Below are 23,555 nucleotides of genomic sequence, written 5' to 3' on the forward strand. Positions count from 1 at the left end.
GGAAATGTGTTTTTAACGTTTGAGTATCCGCTTTGGCGTCGCTTGCAGCCGAAACAGTCGAAGCTACGTTATATGCTCAACAAAGTGGCTGCTTTTGTGATAATGTGGACATATCCGCCGAGTATCGAGCAGAAGTTTCCGGGGAAATGGTTCAGGAGTAGGTCGCCACCTCCATCACCACCGGTATGCGGATGAATCAGAGAACGAGGCAGTGGATATTTGACATGCACAATAAGTTTGGTCTGGTGTGTAGGATGGAACGCGGACAACGGGAGTTGAACTCTGGGGTCATCTCGGAGACACGGAGGTATCTATTGACGAGTGACCATGCACTGTCTCTCGTTTCTCAACACTCTTCCCAGCTCTAAATTAGACTCCAGATCTCTTTTCGCATTTTGGTACACGAGACGATGCGATTTATCAACTCTGGGGTAAGGTTTGGTCATGCAGGTCATACCAGCAACGCAGATCAGCTTCAACTTCAGCTCAACAAACTCGCCCATGAGTCTGCAGGAGATTGATCTCCGTTCTAAATACAGTTCCGACGGCTCTGACTGGTCTAGCCATCCTGAAGATTAAGTTGGAGTACCTGCTTCACCGTCACAACTGGCACTCGGACCCTTCTCATCGGAAATTGGTGTTTTCAAGACACGCTCGGGAAGTATCATTACTAATTTTCATAAACTCCGCTATGATTACTTGGTACAATCCGCAGTCAATAGGGCCCCTCGTGGCAGCCGTTTCAGTATGATTGCTCGCAACCCTGGGATCGCGGAACCCTTGGTTCTGGTCACCCTTCTCAGCAACGTTGGCTCCCCCCTGCTTGTTGATATTTGTTGTGGTATATTGCATCTTTGTTGGAAGGCGTGCCGTCGAGGTTGCTGGCGACGAGGGTATCTTTAGGCTCCTATACATTTCCACCATGATCAGTATTGGGTACGCCAGTACAAATAATCCATCTGGGAAGCCAGTACCTGACCTGGAGGGACTGTTCTCCTTGGCCGTCATCTCGACTGAGGTTCGGACGTTGGAACCTCCGCCGCCAACGCCACCTCCTACTCCGCCGCTGGGGAGCTTCTCGAGAGGCGCTGTGGTCTTCTCCTTGCTTCTTGAGTTCTTGGCGTGGCTCAGCTCATGACCGCCCGTAACGGCGTTTCCTCCAATGCCTGCACCGCTAAGGCCTTCTGCCTTTTTGGCCTCGGCGCGTGATTTGCGATCTTGTTCAGGGGTGGTGTCGGGCTTGGATCTACCCATGTAGAATACTCCTGCTCCTAGAGCAGCTATACCAGCTGTGATGGGGACAGCGAGAGAGCCTTGTTGACCGGCACCGAATACTTGCTTCATGTTTGATGTTTTGGTAGATTAGATGAGAATTAATTGAGTAAAGATTTGAGACGATGAGATCAATTGAGCAATTGTTGTTTTTACAAGATTGAATTCTTTTTCGAGTCCTAATGTTTTCTATGTCTGTCTCTGATCATAACTCAACTGTGACGTCGTTGATATTGTCATGACGGATTAGGTACTCATGATGACAACATAGACTAGACGTATAAGTGACAGCCATACATAGTAGAGCTGAGCTTGAAGTCTGAAGGACCGGAACAAGCCAAGACCCGACGATATCTTATTGATCGGTTAGAGCTTACAAGGAAAACAGGTGAAGCCATTGGGTTTTATAATTGCGATGAAGCAATTGAAATGCGATTGAGTCGAGTTTGTGGAGTCGAATAGTTGTCGATGACGGCTTGAGTTGGAGGTTACAGTGCACCCAATCATAAACGAGACGGATATTCTATTAATCCGTACCCCCGGATCAGCTCAACCCTTCAATCTCCAAGTACCGATCACAGACGCTTTTTAGTGCAGGTCTAAAAGGCGGAGCCGCGATTTGGCGTCAGCTAGAAGAACACGGAACCGCAGTCAAAGCATTCGTTTCCAACGAATTGCTTCCCCTCATTAAACAAGGGACAAGGGTTGATTGGTTTGGGGGAAGGGAGAAGGGGTTAACAGAATCTGGGGGAGCGGAATTGACCTTGATAGAGAGGGAAAGTAGGTACTTTTGTTGGAGAACATTATTGACATGCCATTTTGTAGATGAATCGCCGTTTAGTATATCGACGACATTTATACATTCATCGAATCGACAAGTCGTTTTCTCGTGTCGTCATCACGTAGAGCTATGTTACTGTCGTATCAGCAACACACACCAACTAGAAAGCTAAAGAATATGATACTCTACAAACTTCAACTCTATAATCTACATCCTTTGTACATCAAATATCCACTCTCATGACAGCGGATCCGAAGTACATACTACCAACCACCCCTCACTCAACTCCCATGCGGGACCAATACAATCCCGGGGCCCCGGCGATCTTCAATACGGATACAGACACTTTGATGGTGTTCCCCAGATTCGTCCTCTAATTTTCAAGGTCATGTGCTTTATATTTGTCTGTGTGTTGCATCTAGTTTTGCTTCCCCTCAGTCTGAGCACACTCGGTTATCCGGAGAATATTGTCAATTAGCAAATATCTTTCAACCTCTTTGGTCAAGCCTAGACTTATCCAGCAATTGATGTACAGAAAATCCCCAACGAATTCTTTCAAAATCTTCTGTATAATAAACGGTGAGTCTTGCCTCCCCTGTATTCCTCACCCGGGCGAAGGGATCCTGTGGAGTTGTTGGAAGGGATCTGAACCCCAAAGTCTCCCCCGCAACCTAGCTGCTGCAATCGTACAATAATGAATGCAACGGTCTGCATGGCAACGCAACCTGGGGTAGCAGACGTTTCTTTCTTTAGCTATGAGTGGCTAAAGTTTAATAGTCCTGGAGGAATGTGTCGAATCAGATACTCGGGAACCAGCGTTAGTACGGTCTAAGCTAAGACAAGGAATGCCCTTGGCTTCTCGAGCACTCGCATGCATAGCTTGTCCGTCGTGTTGTTTTCCAACACTAGTAGAGCTCCGTAGATTAATGCTAGAGAAACCACGTTCTTGACTCTGCCGGGTGGCACGGCGCCAAAGTAGACATTTGTTATTACACGGACAGGCGGCTGATCGTCCCCTCCTTCAGACTAGCACATTATACAGCACAGCATTCTGATGCATACCTTGCCTCTACCGTTCTTCTCCTCTCCTCCTAGTGGTGGAGATCTCCAAGACCTGGGGAAACTGTTGCATGGCGCCGGATCAAAGGGTGGCGCGCCCCTGGTCTGGGGGAGAAACAGGTCCAGGGTTTGAATCTCCAAGCTTATTCCTACAATGACTATATAGGGGAAGCTATGGCCTGATTGTAATTTGAAAGTCCGTCCCTGTTCCATGTCTATCTAACCAAGCATTGACTTGTCTTATCTTCCTCTTAACTCATCCAAGGATATACCCCTAGCATCTGACTTCGCTTTTGATCTTCTCTTCTTTTACCTCTTCGATCAATACACAACACGTCAGCCACCCTGGACGATATCATCACAATGGCCGCTACCACCGAGCATAGCGAGCAGTTGAGCGAGAAGCACGATGGTCTCAACGGCAACTTTGACCCTGAGGCTCAACGTCTCGAGGCATTGAGCAAATTCCGAACGGCACAGAGTGTTCAGATGAGCCCTGAGCTGTTTGAGAAGCTGTACCTTTCGCCAATGACCAAGGTCAAGGGTGATCTTCGACAGACGTTTGCAAACCCGACACCAATGTAAGATATCTCCTCTGCTGCTGTCAAGTGATGTTACTAACAATGTTTCAAGTGCTCTTGTCGGCTTCTTGCTTGCCTTTACACCCCTGTCCTGTGATCTTATGGGCTGGCGAGGTGCCGGTGGCAGTGGTGCTGCTTCAAAGTATGTCCCCAACTGACGAATATCCATGGTGAATACATCTAACAACATTTACAGCGCTGTCTACATGTTTATGGGCGGCCTTCTCATGATTATCGGCGGTGTTCTCGAATGGGTTCTCGGCAACAGTTTCCCAGCTTGTGTCTTTTGCTCTTTCGGTGGCTTCTGGTTTTCTTATGGTGGCACTCTCATCCCGGCCTTTGCTACATATGCCTCTTATGCTCCCGCCGATGCCCAATCCTCCGCTGAAGGCCTTGCTACCCAAGGTTTCAACGCTAGTCTTGGTGAGTTCAACACCAACAACCCCAGGACACGCTGTACTAACGAGGTGCTATAGGATTCTGGCTCCTCTTCATGGGTGTTCTATCTTTCATCTTCTTCCTGTGCGCCCTCCGAACCAACGTTGTCTTTGTCATGATCTTCTTCAGCCTGACATTCTGCTTCCTGCTCATCACTGCTGGTTTCTGGGCTCTTGCTGAGGACTTTACTGGTAATGCTCTGCTCGCACAAAAGCTTCTCAAGGTAAGACTCTTGATCTGGTCATCCCAATACGAGTACATAATTAACCTTAAAACAGGCTGGTGGTGCCTTTGGTTTCGTCACATGCATGTCAGGCTGGTACATTCTCGTCGCTGTTCTCTTCGCCATCGTCGACTTTCCTATCCAAATCCCTGTCGGCGACTTGTCTACTGTTATCAAGGGACACAGCGAGAAGGCCCGTCGCGCATAGTTTGATGAGAATCTGAGCTGTATGATGGAAATAATGCGGAAAGGGGGATGAAAGGATGATAAAGATACTTGAGCATCTCCTTCCCGGCGTTGGTCACGGCGTTGAGTTGGTCAACAATTGGTTATGGGTGGTCTCTAGCCTGATGTTCTGCTCATGGGATATGAACTTCATTTAGTTAGTTTGTTGGTCTGGAGAATCTGAAAGATTCATCGACTGAAAAAATACCACGTTTGTTTCAATGTCTTGTAGATTCATGAGGTCCTGCTGTGATCAACTGCTATTGCCAATACTTACCTAGGGATGTCACAACGACTGGGGACACAGAACACAGCCAAGCCAGGTAGAAATATGAATCAATCAGAGATAATATCACGAGCACAGTGCCCATTCAAGATAGCCAGGATTTAATAAGTGCAGAGTTGTAAATTGGTAAAACATTGTAATAGCTTTAAGTTAGGCGACGACTCGGATGGTACATTGATCACGTACACAACTCTAAAATAAAACATGTGCAGCCTTCCACGAGATTCGAGACACTCTTTCTAGCAGAGAAGAACAAAAAGAAAACCAACGACGCAGGCCTGATTCGAACAGACGCCTCCGAAGAGAATAGATTTCTAGTCTATCGCGTTAGACCACTCCGCCACTGCGCCTTATCATTGGATGAAGATGTTGGATTTCCAGAAGCTCAAGTACTCAGTGTCAAAGCAAGCGACAGAGTCTAGCTATTTCATTCTTGAACCAATGTCCGTCTTTCACACGGCAACCCTTTCGAATCTATATTCTTTTGTTTATTTGTGATAAGTTCCCTATCAAGTAGTTTAGATTACAGAAATCCTCGAATGGCTTCCCAGAAAGCTTGGGGGTCCTCAGACATGGGTAGGTGACCCGTTTGAGGAACGAGCTTCAGCTCTGCGCCCTTGTCTCCAAGGAGTCCCTTGCTCGCGTCCATGGCCTTGGGTAGTGCACCCTTCGCATCCTCCTCTCCAGCCACAAACAAGCCGCGAACCTTGCAGCTGCCCATCTTGGGCTTGAGGTCGTAATCCCAGAGGACTGTATTGCTATATCTGAATCCCTCAACATCGTTAGCAGCCACCATCTCAGTCATCCACTTAACCGCCTCGGCGTTTGTAGAGGGGTGGAACCAGCGCTGAACAGTCTGCCCAGCAAGCTTCTTAATTCCATTGCCGCCGTCCTCTTCAGCTATAGCAGTGCGGTCCTTCCAAGCTTGTGTGTTTGCTTCGCTTGAAGTGGGGTTGAAGTCACAGGCAATGAACTGCTCTAGGCGCTCAGGATACTTGATGGCAAAGTTGAGGGTGGTGACACCTCCCATGGAAACACCAATAAGAGTATGCAGTTTTGTAATGCGGAAAGCATCGAGCACAGTCTTGAGGTCGTCGGCCACTTGATCAATAGTGGCGGCGACGGGAGGCTGCGGTATGGCATGTCGGCCGCGGGTATCATATCGTAGGATTCGTAGGTCAGGACGCTCGCGCTTTAGGATTTCCACAAAAGGATCCCACATGTGCAGAGACGTCAACAGCGAATTGCAGAATGCGACAGTAGGAGCCTTGGGATCCGGGTTGCCCTCCAATCGGAAAGGAATGTTCAGAGAGTCTGGAGTTGTAACAAATGAGTTGATAGCAGCATTGGGACCGGCCACGGTTGACTGCTTGGAGTCGGGCGAGGTAAATGCAGCTGTCGATGGGAGCTTTGACAGGGAATGCAACTCTCGAGGAGCAGGTCCAAAGACGTAGAAGAGAGAATACGTCCTTCGGCCCTTGGACGCGACATACTTGTCAAAGACTTGAGTACGCCAAGGGGTATCCATAGATGCCTTGTGCGCCTCCCCACCTTGGCCATTCTCCTTAGCATATTCATGCAGCGCAAGGAAAGTTGTCTTGCCCTGGCCCTCAAGGTACGACGTCTTGAAGGCACGCGAGCGCAACCACCCAGGGATCTTGGCCAGCATGGGAATATGCTCCTCGACCAACCACTTTTGGTATTCTTCCTCAGCGCCCTCAGCGTCCTTGAGGTCAATCGTGACAGCAGTAAGTTGGTGACCCTCAGCTTCGTCGTCACTGAGCTTCTCCAATGGTGTGAACTGATCAGACTCCTTGGTGTGAACCAAATCCCAGAAATACCGTTTCACGTCGACTTGTCCAATTGTCTCAGCTTCTCGGGGAGATCGATTTGCGCGCAGAGTGAGGTACGTCTCGGTTTCGAGCAAGGGCATATCCGTCACGTCGTACGCGGCAAGGTATTCGGGCTCCTGGCCGTCGGTCGCCTTATAACGAAGACCGTTGCTGAAGATCTGAGGGATACGGAGACGAGTTGGGCCGTGCTCGTTGTTATACCACTCATGGAATTGATCAATAGACAGCCCCGGCTTGGGCTGCATTGTGACGTAGAGGGAACCAGGAGGAGACATGATGGGTGATGATGCGGAACTGGTAGCTTGAATTGGAGAAAGAAGCTTAATGAGTGGTATTTTAATTGTTTTAAAGCGGCCTCATGGCCTCCGGAAGAATGATTTACATGATAGCAGGTGGAGCGATAATCGGCTGCGAACTCGAAACCAATCCGGCTCGGCAAATGGAATCGGGAACGTAGAAATGCGGGAGCTGGTGTAAACATTTACCCCGCCACTCACCGAAGCTCACCGAAACGTCACCGAATTCAAGGGTCCACACCGAGACCTGACCTGGTGGTGGGGAAGGAGCAATCCAGGGTCTTAACTTGTTATCAAATGGCAAATGGCCTGTGCTAACATGGGGACCGCCACAGTGCAGATACTGTAAAAATTGCAGTAAACAATATTGAGCCAAGCCAAGATTGCTGCATGACACAGTGCGTCACCTATCAATTACAGTGTCATGATTGGCAGTGAAAGTGAAGCAAGCCGCAATTACATGCCAAATAGGCAGGCAGCTTTCTTTATTCTCCTCTGCAACTGCCCTCCGCTTCTATCTTAAGTTTCCGCAAATTCACCTGCTTGCATATGAAATGGCCCTTTCTTCGTAACCGTACCCAGTCACCCCACAGCGGTCGGCCTCCTGCATGAAGCCTTCTTACATTCAACTAGCCGCACATAAAGAAATACCACTGTTTGGATTCATCATTCTCGGCTGGTCACGGAAGGGGCAAATCATACGAATTATTGCTCCCAGGCCGATCGTCAAATCGGAAATGTAATAGAACGACATAGATTATGTGGGATCGGAGCGACATCAAATCATGCCATCTGAACTAACGGCTTTTAGATCTTTATTATATCCTCTCAAATCTACAACACTGTGCTTTCCCTTCTGCCTGTTGAGGGTAGTCGTACCAACTTTCTTGAGGCTTTCGGTCTTGCCCCGCCTCAACGATGGAAGTCATCTGCCGAAATGTCCCTCCGGATTTATCAGAGGATACTTTCAGGCGGGAACTTCTTCCCTTCATGAAAGCCCTCAGCATTTCAGAATTCTACTGCGAAAAGCCCAAACGTAGAAATCAAGCATGGATCAAGTTTCTCAACCCTCAAGATGGTTGTGCATTTCTCGCCCGGCATGGCAAGCAAAGACGCCACGACGACTACGGCAAAGAGAACATCAAACCAAGTAATATGTTCAAGTCGTTGCCAAGTCATATGTCTCGGCCCCCTCCAAGGGATATAGCCCGTCTTCACATTCTCAAGACCGCCGTGTACGTGGAGCAAAACGCAAGGCCTATGGACAAACATGCCATTGCGCACCTTAAACATGAACTCGAAAAGAAGAAAAAGGCGACTGCAGCTGTGGAAAGTAAAGAAAGTCGCGTCCCAGATATGGCTTTCAGCATTGCGGGTATTAGCTGTGGTGGAAATACATTCTGTGGCCAAAATGAAGTGGTGACATTTGTTAACCACAAGGAATTATTTCTACCCAAACACCTCATCGCAAAGTTCACATCCCAATGGCTCACAGTCAAGGCCGAGGGAGAAAACCGGATGGACTTTCATAACGAGACTATCCAGGACCTTATTGCCACTCGTCGCGATATGTCCGTTACATTGGTTTTGACAGAACCACCAAAGATGTACAATTATCGCCCATCTCTAGGAGAGCATTCAACTCAGGAATGGAGTCGAGTTCAGGAAATAGCGGCTTGGGGTTTGCCTCGCGATTACTCTTCGTCTTGTCTTGTCTATCGCATCTATTTTTATGATGTCAATTCGTTCGACGAAGTCCTGAGATTGAAGAACAAGGACATTACCAACCATTACTTACCAACTATTGGATGGAATCACATGGGAATACAAAGCAATCACGTTCTTGGACGACAAACATTTATCGAGAAGTCTGAGAATCTTCTCACGTCCGGCAGGGTGCACTTCGCTTTTCTATTCCAGGTTCAGGCTCTCGTCTGGAACAATTTCATCAACCCAGCCAGTGGTATAAAGCTTCTCGACTTGTTGGATCGCGTCATCGAGGATCACACAGAGCGTAAAGTAGCAATCCCTGTCACGACAGATGCTATGAAGAAACTCTTCCAGGCAATTCCGTACCCTTGTCCTGGTACGGATCCCAAGGAGCTAGACGTGCTGAGTATCATGACCAACATCATGGAAGCCGAATTCGAAGCTCGTAAAGACAATCCAGAAAGAGACCGGATTTATGGAGGCACGTTGCCACCCAACCAAATTTGGGTCTTTAAAGCTCTGGTTACACCGACACGATTGCTTCTCGCTGGCCCAGAAGCGGAGAGTAAAAACAGAGTGTTGCGAAAGTATTCCGACTACAACGATCACTTCTTACGCGTCATGTTTTGCGAAGAAGATGGCCAGGAGTTGAGATTCCATCCGAAAGTGGACAACGAGCCAATCTATTCTCACTTCCGACGCATGATGGATAGCGGTATTCAAATCGCGGGACGGAAGTATCAGTTTCTTGGATTCTCTCACTCGTCTCTTCGATCACACTCTTGCTGGTTCTCGGCACCTTTTATCGATCAAGACTATCAATTTCAGAGCCCAGAAGTCATCTTACAAGCTCTTGGAGACTTCGGAGAGATTCGAGTTCCAGCAAAATGTGCGGCACGTATTGGCCAAGCCTTCTCGGAGACACCATACGCAGTGCCAATAGACAAGAACAACATCGTCCCACACTTGATCCGCGATGTCAAATCTGCAGATAAATCCCGTGTTTTCAGTGACGGAGTGGGGACAATCTCTCAGGAAGCTCTGGAAGAGATTTGGCCTTATCTTCCTATGACTTCTGCAGCACCAACATGTCTTCAGATTCGATGGGGCGGTTGCAAGGGTATGCTCTCTTTGGATACCAGACTTCAGGGCAAGGTATTCTGCATTCGCGAGGAGTCCATGATGAAATTCAAGAGTGAAGATACTGAGGAGCTCGGTATTTGCGACACTGCATCCAAACCATTACGACTCGTTCTTAATCGCCAAATGATCAAAATCCTAGAGGACATGGGCACAATGGATGAATGGTTTTTCAAACTCCAGAACAAAGCGCTTGACATCCTTCGCAATGTCACAGCTGACGCAACCAACACGAGCTCCTTTCTGGAACATCAGGCAATCGGTATAAACATGGGTCTTCCCAGGCTAGTCAAGCAACTGGAGACAATGGATATCGACTATCGCCGCGACAAGTTTCTTAAGGCAGCCGTTGAGCATGTTGTGTTGCGAGAGCTTCGCTTACTCAAGCACAAGGCCCGAATCCCTGTCGAAAACGGAGTTACGCTGTTCGGTATCATGGATGAGACGGGGTTTCTCAACGAGGGCGAAGTCTATGTCACATACGACAAGACTTATGGCAGAAGTCACGGTCGGGGCATGAACTCTACTTTGCGTGATGGTAGAGTTATAGTCACTCGCTCGCCAGCTCTTCATCCTGGAGATATTCAGATTGCCAAGCAAGTCACTCCACCACAGGGACACCCCTTGCGAAGTCTTCAGAACTGCATCGTATTCAACCAGAAGGGGAAGCGTGACTTGCCAAGTATGCTGAGCGGAGGAGACCTCGATGGAGACATCTACAACATTATATGGGATCCCGAAGCAAATCCGCTGAGAATCTTTTCACCGGCGGATTATCCAAGAGTTAGCCCCAGACCTCTGGATCGTCGAGTCGAACCTCAGGATATTGCCGATTTCTTTATCAACTTCATGCGAACTGATATTTTAGGAGTGATTGCAACTAGACACGTCATCTTGGCTGATTATCACGATTTGGGAACTGCTCACCCTGACTGTGTCGCCTTGGCAGGACTGCACTCCACGGCTGTTGACTTTTCCAAGACGGGTATCCCAGTCGATATCAAAGTCTTACCCAGAAACCCGCGTTTTCGTCCTGACTTGTGAGTCAACCATTCTCCCATAATGACATGGCATCAGACTGATATATTGTAAAGTCTCGCCGCAGCACCACCTCTGAAATTGTATGACAAGGGACAGTTGGCGCACATTGGAGAAGACGATGAGCTCGATGACGATGATGTTATGGCTCGTTCTGTGCCCAAATACTACCAATCTGACAAGATCCTTGGTCATCTTTACCGAAACGTTGACGAGAAAAAGATCTGGGACGAGGACATTCACCGCAAAATCAACACTGCTGGACCATCGGTTTGGGATCAGTTATTGACTATTGTGGAAAACGAAGTCGCCAAGTACGAACTCGATATCAAGTGGACGCGCCAGTCAAAAGAAGCTTGGAAGATACGCGGCCTGTGAGTTCCATCGTCTACTTTTCTCATATTGCGTACTAATTTAACATAGCTATGAATCTGCCATCATTGACAAGATGTGGCACTTTTCGGAAAATCCCCGTGTACCCTTGACAGAAGTCGAGGTATTTTGCGGCTTTATCCTCAACAAGAGAGGTGCCCAGACCCGCCGTCAAGGGGATGCCTCTATTAAGCTCAAAGAGGAGATCGACCGCACAATGACATGGATTGTCAAACAAATTCGGGACCGAAGCGTAGGCGATGGAGCAGAGACCCTCAGTACAGTCACCGAAACGGACGCTGTCAAATCGCGGTGGAGAGAAGATGTTGTCGAGCTATGCTGGGCGTGTGTGGCTGTTTCCTGTATCAAAAAGGAAAATGCACCTGATGTATACCAGGGAGACGGCGAGCTAGAGAGTTTCCGTATTGTGGCTGCCAGCTGCCTGGTTAAAGAGCTCAACAACCTAGCTCGGAAGATGGAAACCGTCGCCGGAGGGGGATTTGTCGGTGTTGGACGTGGTGGACGAAGTGGGCGGGGGGGACGGGGCGGACGGGGCGGAAAGAATATGACGCTTCCGATACGATGATTTGAGTGCAGTTTGCTGCAGTTATCTGTAAGATTTAGGGGGTACTGGACTGTTGTGTCAGCTGACCTGGACTGGGCGTTGACGATGATTTGTACAGAAGATGGTATGCATACCTTGTTGATGAGATAAATCGACGGTACTTGGCCTAAGGGTCATGTAGTAGAATACACTATTCCATAATTTCCATTCGTAACGCAGTGCAGAGGTTTGTGCATGCGTTCGAAGCTTCTTCCACCAGGAGTACCACGAAAGATGCTTGAAGTAATGGTAAAACACATGGACATTGACATATCTTCTGAAGGTGTTTGTGTTACTGTTGACTTGCAGCAGGTGATTGGCATTACAATAATGCATCAATTTTGGGTGTGCACCTCATGGCATGTGCAGACCTTCTCTCTTGTCCAACTCGTCGGTGCAACATGCAAGTACGAAGAATCAGCACAGGTCACTGACGGAATCATGGATAAACTATGGATCGTGTGTTGGACGCCAGATAGCGAGTCAGTCTCGATCAAGTTCACCTTTATGTCTAGTCATATAGAACCGAAATTCGTTGACTGTCAAGCGCATATGCCCACCTCTGCTCAACTCGGCATCTAGCTACCGCATCTCCGTGTCGAGAAAGTCAACCAAGAAATATAAGAGACAAACTACCAACTGCGCAGATCCATATTCTTCAGCTGTGACGTGGGTCCCCGATAAAGATCGGAATCAGCAAATCAAGCAGGGCTATCTTGGCGATTTTGACCTGTTACTTTCACCACGAGACGTAGCATCGGCGTACATGCTAGGGCCAACCAATTGGAGAAAATCCGCGTTCCAGGCATGTGGAAAAATGTCGATCAGCAGGGACCTCTGGCAAGTGGAGGTTAGTTACACAAGAATAGCGCCGTTGGAGATGAACCACTTTGCGCCACTGTTGTTGGTTGTGACAATGATGACTATCTCCGACGAGTTGTCTGCATGAAAATGATTCTGATACGTCGATAGGTATAAGTATTATCCACTAGAGATACTAAATAATGACTTGGCTGTGGTACTTGTTCCGCGACGACTACGCAGAAGCCTAGTTTCTTGATATACGCATAACTCAACGCTTACAGTTAAGCACAGGAAATGGCGATTGGAAAAGATTTTCCTGGATTATCTTGACTCTATGCTTGTTATCAAGAAGGCCTTTGCATATGGACCGTGCAAGCCAGAACAATGTCTTCAATAGTTTACACTGAACCAACAACATCTCGCTAGCACTAACCACTTGGCAACAAATCTATAGACATCGATCGTAACCCTACCATTTCCGGACAGCAGCACGTCAATATGCAATGCGGTTTGCACGATATATCGCTCTAGATCTTGATAAGCTGGGAAACACTTGCATGAAAGATTCCTGGCCCAATCGGTGAGGACATGAGGTTCTATAAGTGGACATTCAACCCAACAGGACAGCCTTGTTACAGAAACCCAATGCTGGTAGAATAAGGAAGCTAAATTCTTGATGGGCTGAAGCTTCAGTGGACAACATTGTTGCTTCATCTCTTTGTTCTCCAGAAAGGCTATGCGTGATGAGGTGATGACACCTAACAAGCTTTCTTCACCTTCTGCTTCTAGTTAATAAACCATCAACACCTTGCAATTCCTGAGATTTTGTGAAACCTGAGATCTTCTACAAGCTTTTCCGTATGAGACATTTCTGCTGCAGCTTGCTATGCTGTTCGCTCCAGCGATCACCCAGTTTAGAAGCAGCGACGCCACCAACTTGTTGTTCCCACGATGTGACAAGAACTCAGCTGTGGTATTACGGCATAATTGGGATAATAATGGGCTGATAAGTGAGATATTGAATCATTTAGTGGTTGCTTCCAAGGCATTGTGGAGTCTAGGCTGGTGCTCATCAGTGAAGATATCACCACACACCCTCTCCCAAGACCCTCTTAAGCAGACAACAACAAGCTGCATATGTGATATCTCAAAAACGTCTTCCATTATGAGGAAAGTTCAAACATAGCAAACAAATATGAATCACAATAACACAGACGTGATTGGGTATAGGGTCTATCTTCTGCCCCCATTTGACCCAAAATGTATGATTGTGGACTCATATATGCTTCGAGTACAAGTTAGATCTGGATTCTGTACTGTGATGAGATGCAGCTTCATTCGCAAATGGTTAGAGTCAGTGATCAAGAGATTTTGATCACTTCATCGATGAGGGGAATCAGTTGAACTTGTGTGATGAGGCTTGCAGTTAATAACGATGAGATCGTCAACACTTGATGAAGGCTCTCTTGATGAAGCTGTATAAGATGCAAGACGTTATCGCTCAAAACAAGAGGTTCATCGGACAAGACAGTTCATATTCACTTCAATTACTCACAAACTGTTATCATTCTGTTGATCAGTTGTATCTGATCTCCTACCTCACCTCATCATGTCTCATCATGCCCGAGCTTTTGATCACGTCTCTTCGTTCTCTGCCAATCTTATACCAACTCTCATACTCTTCTATATAGCTGCTTATATACTTCCAATCTTGACTCGTCGTCTGCTTCGACACATTGCATCCCCAACCTCATTCAATGAGAAAACATTCAGCAATGGCAGCCCTTCCATCTCACATCTCCCCCGCCTCTCGGGTGTAGTTCCATGGTTGGGCCATCTCATGGGTCTGACTATCGACAGCACTCGCTACATCAACAGCCTCATTGCCTCTACGACTGCCCCCATTTTCACTATTAATATCCCCTTTGCACGCATCACAGTCTGTCATCCAAGCATGGATCGAGTTCTCTCGCGTCATGTTAACGACACTGGTCTTGCTCAAGTACTCGTCTATGTTGGTCCTCGTCTTTTTGGACTCAAGAAGGATACTATTGACGCTGTGTTTGGGTATAACCCCCAGCCTCTGCATAAGCAAAAGTTTGGTCACGCCGAGAACATTGTGTCTTTGAACCAGCGCTCGAGCACCAACATTAGAGACCGGGTGGCGCTGATGCCTGAGCTAAATGAGCTTCAAATCGGCCGCTGGGTCTTTGAGTTGACCGTTTCTGCTACGGCAAGTGCAGTATGGGGAGTCAAGAATCCTTGGAGCATGGATCAAGAGTTCTCTAATGAGTTCATGTAAGTCTTTTCTTTACTGGAATTGTGTCAATTCCTAGACTGACGACGCGAAGGAAACTCAGTGAGACGTTTGACACCCTTGGAAGACCCTTTTCGTGGCTCACAGCTCACTCGGCCTGGAATTCTCGCAAGTTTCTCCTCAAAAGACTTCGCGAATTCCATCTCCAGCACCGTGAAGCTCGTGTTCAAACCACTGGTCACAGCATCAATGTTGTGGCTCACAGTGACCCCAATTGGGAGACCAACCCAGACTACTACCACATCGAGATGGTGTCAGCCCTGGGTCTTCTGGCTACTACCAGTACCCTCGCAGTCTGGCTTACTCGTCACCTCTTGACAGACCCTGAACTTATCCAAGTCATCCTCAAGGAAGTCCAGCAGGTCAAATACGTTGAAGGAGAGGATGAGGATAAGCCACGATTGGACTTTGCCAACGTTCGTTCTGAATGTCCCTGGCTCATGGCCTCATGGTACGAGACTCTCCGTCTTCACATGACAGGCGTCGCCAGAATCGCTCGTCACGACTTCATGCTCAACATGCCCGGGTCTGAACCCATTGCCGTTCCCCAAGGAGAGATTTTTATGCTTCCCATGTGCGCATCTAACTTGGATGTTGAGAACTGGGGCCCTGATGCTGCAGTCTTCAAAGCGTCGCGCTTCATCGACAAGGAAGGTCAAGTTTCTGGCAGCGCTGTACGCAAGGTCAGGGCCTTTGGAGTCGCGGGAAACATGTGCCCCGGTCGTGTGTTTGGAACGGACATCATCTTTTCTGTGATCGGGACGATGCTTCGGACGTTTGACATTGAGGCTGCGCCTGGGGAGGAGTTTAGGGTTCCTACTCTGCGAGGAGGATTCAATGTTGGCTTTGAGAGGTATGGAGATGATGTGAAAGTCTTGCTGAAGAGGAAACATACTGCTTAGTTTTCTGGGTGCTGGCAGATTGGGTGACAAGGACTTGGGTTGTATCTACTCTGAGGTGAGGAGATGTCATATGGAAGTAAACGAAGCAAATGAATCATTTTACTCTTTTCTGCACTTTGTGTATTCGATCTAGGCTGCTATCAACCTGTTCTCAAGATTGCTTCCACGCGGGTATCAACATAATATTGATGCCACAGTCCTTCAATGGATTGTACCTGACCTCGCCTTGTATCCTCAGCGAATTTCCCCCCTAAAAAAAAATCATAGACCGCAGGCTTCTTGCCCAAGTATAGGTATATAACCTTGATCATCCATCCGGCAGTCGTCATCATGTTTGAAAATGGACCGTGTTCAAACCGGCGCGGTAGAGGCTAGCGCGGCGGGCATACTCCTGGCTCATTGTACAAGCAACACGGACTGTCAGGCGAAGAGACCCTTCCTCGGGAAACAGGCCGTTCATTGTGTAGCAATTTGTGAGAAAGGAAGCGAGCTCTGACTGTGGGAACAGCTGGCCGAGTGTGTGCTGGCCGTCTGTTTCACTACACATAATCTCGTGAATGGCTCGAATGGTTTCAGGATCCAATTTGAGTTGTACCTGTGGCTTGACTTGCTGTCAGTTTATATCTTCTATCAATCTGAAGGCAGGTGCTTACCTCGATCTCCTTGATCAAACTGGCGATGTCTCCATCAGTGAGGCTTCGGTCGAAGGCTAGAAATGCCGCTTTGCCGTTGCTCTCGGTAGCACTGTGATTAAAAAATGGTTGGTACTCCGTTTGGACGTCCTCTAAATGATCTGTTACAGCAGCGTCGTCATTGTTGGGAATATTGGACTTGGGCTCTGTTTCTTTGATGTCGGCTGCATAGAATCTGACTGCTCTTGAGACGATAGCTCTTCTGGTCTTGACGATCTTCTCAAGGGAATCTCCCTAGAATTCCTTGTAGAAGAAGATGCTGTCGATTTTGATCTTCAAAGCGCAAAGGCGACCGTCCAAAAGCATGCAGCCAATGAATGTCTTCGCCTGTGGTTGAATGTAGTCGCTTGCCTTGATATAGGCTCTGAATACGTTTGAATTGCGAGTGAGGATGCCTCGCTCCTTTCGTTGTTGCTCTCGATACTTGTTTCGTGAATGGCCTCTGTCTACGTACAGATCTGGTTCGTCCGCAATGACCAAGCCAATCTCCAGCATACGGACAGCTACATCATTTGGTTCCAGTTCCATACCCGATGGTAATAGAGACTGTGTCGAGTGTGATGGACCATGTGTTTGGACGTTGTAGGCTGGCGTCATTTCCTTGTGGTAACTTGCAGGCCAGAGCCAGACCTCCTGGAATTGCCTTCTCCCAGCGGCGCCCACGTGCATGCGTACACCGCCAGAAGTTGTTGCAACATCTTCCTCTCCGGGCTGAACAATGTGTCTCAATGCAGGTGGGTATTCTGTGGTGTTGTTTCCTGGCATGATGGAGGATGTTCGAATTGCCGAATGTGCCAGATGGAGGATGTTCGAATTGCCGAATGTGCCAGATGGAGGATGTTCGAATTGCCAAATGTGCCAGATGGAAGATATTCGAATTGCCGAATGTGCCAAAGGGAAGATGCGATATAATGAGACAATGATATCTGAAGCGTAGTGTGTTAGCATTGGACATAGGAAAGTAACAAGGAATCAATAAGGTAGTGAGATAACAAACCGTAGCTATTGTGCAAAGAACGATGTCTAAAGCAGGGTAAGAACTGCCGCCATAAGAGGTGAGGTGAGGAGTAGGAATAGTCAGTCCTAGATAACTGTGCTAGAGTTGAAAAGGGACATGAAGTAAGTGAAGTATAAAGAGAGAAGAGATGAGTAGGGCAGATAAAGAGGCAGCTGATGTAGTACCGATGGAAAGGAATGCCAGTTCAGTCAGAGGAGGTTGATGAGAAGGGAAGTTTGAGAAGTGGAGAAGAGTTGTAACATGCTACTTTTATAGCCAGATTCTCATCAGCTATGAATCACTGTCTGTTTTTCGAACCCGTTTTACCATTGCTTACCAGTGATATCCGTCTGTTGATACTGCAAAGTTCTATCTACTTGCTTATTGGATCCTTCTCTTCTCTTCTAGACCATAATGTCTATTAATGGTTAGTACTATAGAAATCACCAAAAAGTTGTGGGTTGTCAATTATACCCGAGATGTTCTCTTGGAATATCTCTCTTGCCGAGAGGTCATGTTGTTCTCATGGGGTTTACTACAAGGACGTTCCTTCGCTGTCCTGTCTTCCCTATCATGAGAATGAATAATCATATCATCCAATATCTCATACATGTTAAGGCTCTTGAATTTGGCCATGCAATGAACGCCGAGGCCCTTCTTGAGCTTATTATCTATGAAGAATGATTAGTATTTTACCTGGAGAAAGCAGTAGAATCGTAATACTGACCAGGATTATCAACTTGGTTGTCCCCTGGTAGAGGGTACCTATTGACAAGTTCCGCTTCTCTGTTGATAATCATCCTGTGAAGCCTTCTCCAGGGGCGCTGAAGTGTTGGTCTTGTCGTTTTCCATTCCAGCCTGACTTTTGAACTGAAGTCAGGATTGTTTTCGAAGTACTTTGGCTCTTTATAGAACTTCTTCAGGGTTTCTCCGGTATACTCGAACTCATGGGGTTCATTAGCATAATATCGATCAGTAAATCATTCAAATACGTGTTTACGTGTTGTCTGATATCCTCATGCCTTTTTTGTTGGGTTCTATGAGACAGGGTTTTGATAGTGTATACCTTAGTAGATTGGCGTATAAAATGGCGGCGCAGTAGAGTACCCTACACCTTGACATGTTACCTACTAACTTAGGGACTATGCATGAGACAACCCTGGTTTTCCGGGACAAAAGCCAAATAAAAAACAATGCTGGCAAAGTCTAACTCTGCAGGTCAAGCCTTTGACAGCTCAGAATGACCCATCAATAGTTTGATCCTTGTTGTCAAGTCAAGCCCGAATCACTTGAAATCAGGTCGTGTAGAAAGTCGATTCAACCACAAAACAAATTGGACTTTGGATATCAGGGTAATTTGATCGCTCTAGAAATCAGGGAATCATAAATTAGACGAGTTTAGCGATGTCGCTAGCTCAATTCACAATGCGCCTTTATCAGTTGCAAAGGCTAATGCGGTGAAGCTGTCCACGCATGATGAGATCGGCAGATGACCAGTCAAAGTATGGAGTGATAGTTATGACGGCCCAGACCCTTCTTTTCTACACAATTGCTAATAGAGAATAATGTTTCAAAAGTCATATTATTGATTCGCTGCCATATTAAGCCAACACGAACAACAGCTGTGTTTTGGCGTTTGGCAGGGCAAAGGTGCCTGCCACTTTCTTCCTCTCGGCGGCTCTTTCTCCAAGCGCTGTTAGTTACCTATTCACGCCGCCTGCCGATGTGTTGTGTTGTACTGTGCAACGCAACGCAACCCATCCAGCGACTTCCACTACTTCTCCAACTTGACTCTATCAACTATTCGAGACCATCAATACTCTGCATCCTCACACACTCACTCACTCAACCGTTCGTCCAATTTCTGTGATTGTTTCCGCCTTCTTTCGCTGTCGCTTCTGATTTCTGCCTCTGATCTTTACCCCTCCTTCATGACCACGAGACACTGATAAGCTCATGGCCCACAGCTATCATGACTACTCCCACCCTTGATAGCGAAGCCCAAGCTCGCAGCCCTGATCGACACATTTCCTCACCAGACTCGCCAATACAGACGATAGAAACCCCCCTCAAATTTGAGATACCCGAAGACTGTCGTACTTTCTCTCCATTTGCCCGCCTACCGCCAGAAATACGCACCCAGATATGGCAAAGTACCCTGGACACCCCCGGTATGCACTTTCTCAAGATCGACACCGACTGGCATCCATCCACAGGCATCGGAAGATGGTGGATGAAGGAGTCGACCCTCCTCCATATGTCCTCGGATGACGATGATGAACACGGCGATCCTATGGCCCTCGAAGTCAGAAGGGAAAGGCGGCCAACACACAAGATAGATGGTGCTTTGAAACCTCTCTACCCCACTTCACAAGCCGACATTTCCTACTACACCAACCTGCACAAGCAACTCGCCAAACTCTCTGTTACATGCAATGAAGCTGCCACTGTTGCTAAAAGCCTCGTGAAACGATCAACCGCCTTTCGTTTGGATACTGGCCGGCTCGTTAGCCTCAACTCCTCCTCAGATGTTATTTACCTAGATTTCATCCCTCCCGATTACTATGAAGACAACATACGTTTTACCAAAGCTCTCAACTGCTCAGGATTGGATCAGATCCGCAAGGTTGCCATGAGATACTGCCACAAATGGCATGACCGGAAATCACCACTGCGGTGCCCGAATTGCGGCCAAATTCATGACCTGCCTGATAGACTCAGGTATCCAAAGCATCTGTACCGGTTTCTAGCACAATATCTTCCCAATTTGGAGGAATTCTACTTTGTTGACTACCTGATCCTACGCAAGTCACCTGGTACCGAATCCTGTACCGATACACAAGGATCCTTAAATGGCCAAAGTGGTATGTGATAAACAACGAGAAATGATCCCAATGCAACCACTGACTGGCTATAAGCTACAGCAGGAAAATCTAGGATGTCCAGGTTTGAAGGCGGAAACAGAAGCTTCTTTGAGGTGGACGAGCCGGACTGGAAGATTACCTCACATGTACTTGAGGTCAAATCCTGGCTACAAGAACAATTTGTGAAATACTCCAAATTGAGTAAACTCAGCAAACACAAAAATCCGGAGCAGGTCAAATTCGGCGTCCTCGCATGTGAATGGCGCGTCGAACCTCCTGCGACACCAAAGAAGTCATCCGTGACGCCAGTTAAGAAGGGAAGAAACAAGAGAGCTCATAGCGAGGAGCACTCTTTGTCAAGGGCCCGACAGATATCCCCGCGCCAGAGACCAGTTTCCCCCATTGAATATCTACCCTACGAAGCGACGGTCCGCTATCCGTTTGTTTTTGACGCTTGCGGTAGCAACAAGTATGATTTCACTTTTTCAATGTCCCTTTAAGGGAGTTTTCAGCATCGGGCTTGGGCTCGGGCTCGGGCTCGCGGACTTTGGCGAGGAGTTTCGGTTCGAATTAGGAGTTTGGGATCACTGCAATTCACCTTTTGATGTTTATACAGGCTGAGAGTGGCGGATTGGCATTATTGTTATAAAGACTAGAATAACTTAGAGTATACACCTTACAGATCACATCAGCATCTTGACTCTAGCCTACGATTCACACGCCCTTCCCTATAACAAGAAAAGTCATTGATTAATTTTGGCGGTTAACAGCACACATTTGTGTTTAGTATACTCCCACCATGGAAAGCTCATCAAGCATCCCTTTGGTTATTCTGTTCAACTCCATTAACTTACTCGGCCGTGTTGTCCACCCATCTTCCACAAGGCCCAACTCAGAATTCAGCATATCCTTGTATCTTTGACACGTCATCAAACCTGTCCAAGCACTCTTGCTGGACCAAGGGCTAGGAAACCCGACCAACAAATTAATCTGACTCATAACATGCCGAAGCAGCTCGGAGAAGAGAACAAATTGGGTCGATGGCTCAATCAGTGGTACCTCAGCAAACGCCATGGGAGCTGAATCAATCAGATCCCGCTGTGGGTCCGATATTGAGTTGAAGATTAATTTGAGGACAAATTCAAGATGTTTGACGAGTTGGACGTAACACGATATGATGAGAAACATGGTTGGTGAATCAAAAACGGGAGAAAGCCGCGGAACAGAGCTTCCGGATATTGGCGTTGTACCACCAGATGAGAGAGAGGGTGGCGACGAAGCGGAAGATGTTGGCGTGTCTGCCGCAAGTGCCATTATCGTTTTGTTTGTATATGGTTGTCGACCATAGCAGGAGACATGGCGCGTGCCAAGCTGCCGATGTAGCGTTTTCAGGACAACGAGAAAGTCCTGTGCCGTCCTCAAGGCCATCTGTACATTCTCATAGCCATTCATGGTATTGTGAACCTTGCAAATAAACTCGTGCAAATCGAAATTGCTCACAAATTGAGCAGCAAATTCCCTTCCCCGGTGGATATCCGCATTCAGCCTTGATAATTTCTCAAACAACTGCTCACTAGGTCTAATGACGGGTTGCTCAATATCCGGGGCATCGAGAGTCTGCACAGCAGGCCATGTTTCCATGGGAAACGGAAGACTCTCTGGTGAATAGCCGCAGAATGGGTCAAGATTCCATGTCGAATCGTCCAGTAGACCTTGGATAAATTGCATGCCATCATCCGTTGGCTGCGGCGAATCGGGACCGCTACGAAGTACGATCTCCACAGCTTCAACCACGTCGTCCTTTTTGGGTGGTCGCCCGACGCGACGCTGCAGACCAGCCTGACAGTGTAGGTTGAGACGGGAACAACGAGCGCATGTGGCGCCAGGGCCGACGGGACGAGAGCATCGGAGCTTTTGACGACGACAGCGCTCACAGGCGGAGCGGATTTGGTTTGGATGTGTTGATGGGGCTGTATGCATTTTCTTGCCCTCTCTCAAGTTTGTTTGAAACGATGAGATTTTGTTTCTAATGTTTGAGGTGAGATAAGAGTGAGATGTGAGTAAGACGGATGGAGTAGAATTGGTTGGATGTTATGCGGGGCTCCGCTCGGAGGCTTTAGTGGGTCGACCGGAGGGTTTTGGACGGGGCCGTGCGGGAAGGAGACGGGGAATGGAAAGTCTGAAATATGGAACACGCCGACTACATCGGAGACTATCTCTTACTAAGGCATTTCAGTATGGTTGTGCTTAAAATGATGACTTTATGCTGGGAATTGCCTCTAGAACTAATTGGTTGACTGACTACAGTTTCTGAAAATGACCAACCCTACTGAGCACAAGGCATGGGGAGTTGGATGCGATCTGTGACATTGGTTGATCTGATGAGTAAGAAAATGGCTGGCTGGGCTACAGGCTATTCGCATGTGCACTGTCACTGTCACTATCACTTTCACTGTTACTATCCGGCCGACCTGACCTGGTCTGATCATCAAGGGTAGATTTGGATTCTTGTTTTTTGAGCACCGGTATAGTACGCGGTATCGTTTTCTCTTCTCTCTTCTACAAGATACAAATTGCGAGTGACTGAAGTTGGTCGATTTCGCATCTTCCTTCTTGTATAACTAGCCCCATTGCCCCTTCCTCTTCCAAACTCCATTCTTGCTCTTTAGGGTTTTTGCTCCAGGCTTGTCTGACGGCTTGCATTCTTTTATTCCCTGACAATCAACACGACTTGGTTTCATATCTCTCTTCATTAATGGATAGTCCAACACCACCTATCCTGTCCTTCCCAGTTTCCAACCATCTTGCACAGAGAAGCACCGAGGATTATCTAGTGCCAAGGAACGACCATGCCCAAGGCCTGAACACGTTCAACGTCAAAGACACCAAGTACATCCTGCACAGAATAGCGACCCAAAGGATAGCCATGGAATGGCATCTGCATTCTCCTTCAGCACCTTAAATCTCCAGTATCGAAGCATGCTCGACATGAGGCCACAAGAAGACAGCGATTGCATTAAGCCAAAGTCTACATTCCAAAGAAGGGCTTCAGGCCGACTATTCATTATTTTAATACATAATCGATTGCGTCTTTCGTGTTT

General features: G+C 47.5%; 10 protein-coding genes and 1 non-coding gene across 11 annotated transcripts; 5 read left to right on the forward strand and 6 right to left on the reverse strand.

Moving 5' to 3' along the window:
• Positions 1 to 899: 899 nt before the first annotated feature.
• On the reverse strand, positions 900 to 1,344 carry FPOAC1_001693 (uncharacterized protein; the record flags this gene model as incomplete). Its single annotated transcript, XM_044846289.1, has 2 exons — positions 900 to 907; positions 975 to 1,344. The coding sequence occupies 2 exons, from the start codon at positions 1,342 to 1,344 to the stop codon at positions 900 to 902; spliced, it is 378 nt and encodes a 125-aa protein (XP_044712205.1).
• Positions 1,345 to 3,475: 2,131 nt separating this feature from the next.
• FPOAC1_001694 (uncharacterized protein) lies at positions 3,476 to 4,562 on the forward strand (the record flags this gene model as incomplete). The annotated part of the gene is made up of 5 exons (XM_044846290.1): positions 3,476 to 3,693; positions 3,746 to 3,835; positions 3,890 to 4,116; positions 4,170 to 4,354; positions 4,410 to 4,562. The coding sequence occupies 5 exons, from the start codon at positions 3,476 to 3,478 to the stop codon at positions 4,560 to 4,562; spliced, it is 873 nt and encodes a 290-aa protein (XP_044712206.1).
• A 571-nt stretch (positions 4,563 to 5,133) lies between these two features.
• On the reverse strand, positions 5,134 to 5,215 carry FPOAC1_001695. The gene has a single exon. It is a non-coding gene; the product is annotated as a tRNA-Ser (tRNA).
• Positions 5,216 to 5,388: 173 nt separating this feature from the next.
• FPOAC1_001696 (uncharacterized protein) lies at positions 5,389 to 6,993 on the reverse strand (the record flags this gene model as incomplete). Its single annotated transcript, XM_044846291.1, has 1 exon — positions 5,389 to 6,993. One exon carries the CDS (start codon positions 6,991 to 6,993, stop codon positions 5,389 to 5,391), a length of 1,605 nt encoding a protein of 534 aa, XP_044712207.1.
• A 939-nt stretch (positions 6,994 to 7,932) lies between these two features.
• On the forward strand, positions 7,933 to 11,860 carry FPOAC1_001697 (uncharacterized protein; the record flags this gene model as incomplete). The annotated part of the gene is made up of 3 exons (XM_044846292.1): positions 7,933 to 10,904; positions 10,959 to 11,276; positions 11,326 to 11,860. The coding sequence occupies 3 exons, from the start codon at positions 7,933 to 7,935 to the stop codon at positions 11,858 to 11,860; spliced, it is 3,825 nt and encodes a 1,274-aa protein (XP_044712208.1).
• A 213-nt stretch (positions 11,861 to 12,073) lies between these two features.
• FPOAC1_001698 (uncharacterized protein) lies at positions 12,074 to 12,460 on the forward strand (the record flags this gene model as incomplete). Its single annotated transcript, XM_044846293.1, has 1 exon — positions 12,074 to 12,460. The coding sequence occupies one exon, from the start codon at positions 12,074 to 12,076 to the stop codon at positions 12,458 to 12,460; it is 387 nt and encodes a 128-aa protein (XP_044712209.1).
• A 2,176-nt stretch (positions 12,461 to 14,636) lies between these two features.
• Positions 14,637 to 15,901, forward strand: FPOAC1_001699 (uncharacterized protein; the record flags this gene model as incomplete). Its single annotated transcript, XM_044846294.1, has 2 exons — positions 14,637 to 14,980; positions 15,043 to 15,901. The coding sequence occupies 2 exons, from the start codon at positions 14,637 to 14,639 to the stop codon at positions 15,899 to 15,901; spliced, it is 1,203 nt and encodes a 400-aa protein (XP_044712210.1).
• A 328-nt stretch (positions 15,902 to 16,229) lies between these two features.
• FPOAC1_001700 (uncharacterized protein) lies at positions 16,230 to 16,715 on the reverse strand (the record flags this gene model as incomplete). The annotated part of the gene is made up of 3 exons (XM_044846295.1): positions 16,230 to 16,502; positions 16,555 to 16,645; positions 16,702 to 16,715. 3 exons carry the CDS (start codon positions 16,713 to 16,715, stop codon positions 16,230 to 16,232), a joined length of 378 nt encoding a protein of 125 aa, XP_044712211.1.
• A 112-nt stretch (positions 16,716 to 16,827) lies between these two features.
• FPOAC1_001701 (uncharacterized protein) lies at positions 16,828 to 18,390 on the reverse strand (the record flags this gene model as incomplete). The annotated part of the gene is made up of 4 exons (XM_044846296.1): positions 16,828 to 17,519; positions 17,928 to 17,994; positions 18,065 to 18,261; positions 18,318 to 18,390. The coding sequence occupies 4 exons, from the start codon at positions 18,388 to 18,390 to the stop codon at positions 16,828 to 16,830; spliced, it is 1,029 nt and encodes a 342-aa protein (XP_044712212.1).
• Positions 18,391 to 19,562: 1,172 nt separating this feature from the next.
• Positions 19,563 to 20,954, forward strand: FPOAC1_001702 (uncharacterized protein; the record flags this gene model as incomplete). Its single annotated transcript, XM_044846297.1, has 2 exons — positions 19,563 to 20,454; positions 20,509 to 20,954. The coding sequence occupies 2 exons, from the start codon at positions 19,563 to 19,565 to the stop codon at positions 20,952 to 20,954; spliced, it is 1,338 nt and encodes a 445-aa protein (XP_044712213.1).
• A 283-nt stretch (positions 20,955 to 21,237) lies between these two features.
• On the reverse strand, positions 21,238 to 22,434 carry FPOAC1_001703 (uncharacterized protein; the record flags this gene model as incomplete). The annotated part of the gene is made up of 1 exon (XM_044846298.1): positions 21,238 to 22,434. One exon carries the CDS (start codon positions 22,432 to 22,434, stop codon positions 21,238 to 21,240), a length of 1,197 nt encoding a protein of 398 aa, XP_044712214.1.
• Positions 22,435 to 23,555: the final 1,121 nt, after the last annotated feature.

This window comes from Fusarium poae, chromosome 1 (genome assembly GCF_019609905.1).
Source record: "Fusarium poae strain DAOMC 252244 chromosome 1, whole genome shotgun sequence".
Lineage (NCBI taxonomy): Eukaryota > Fungi > Ascomycota > Sordariomycetes > Hypocreales > Nectriaceae > Fusarium > Fusarium poae.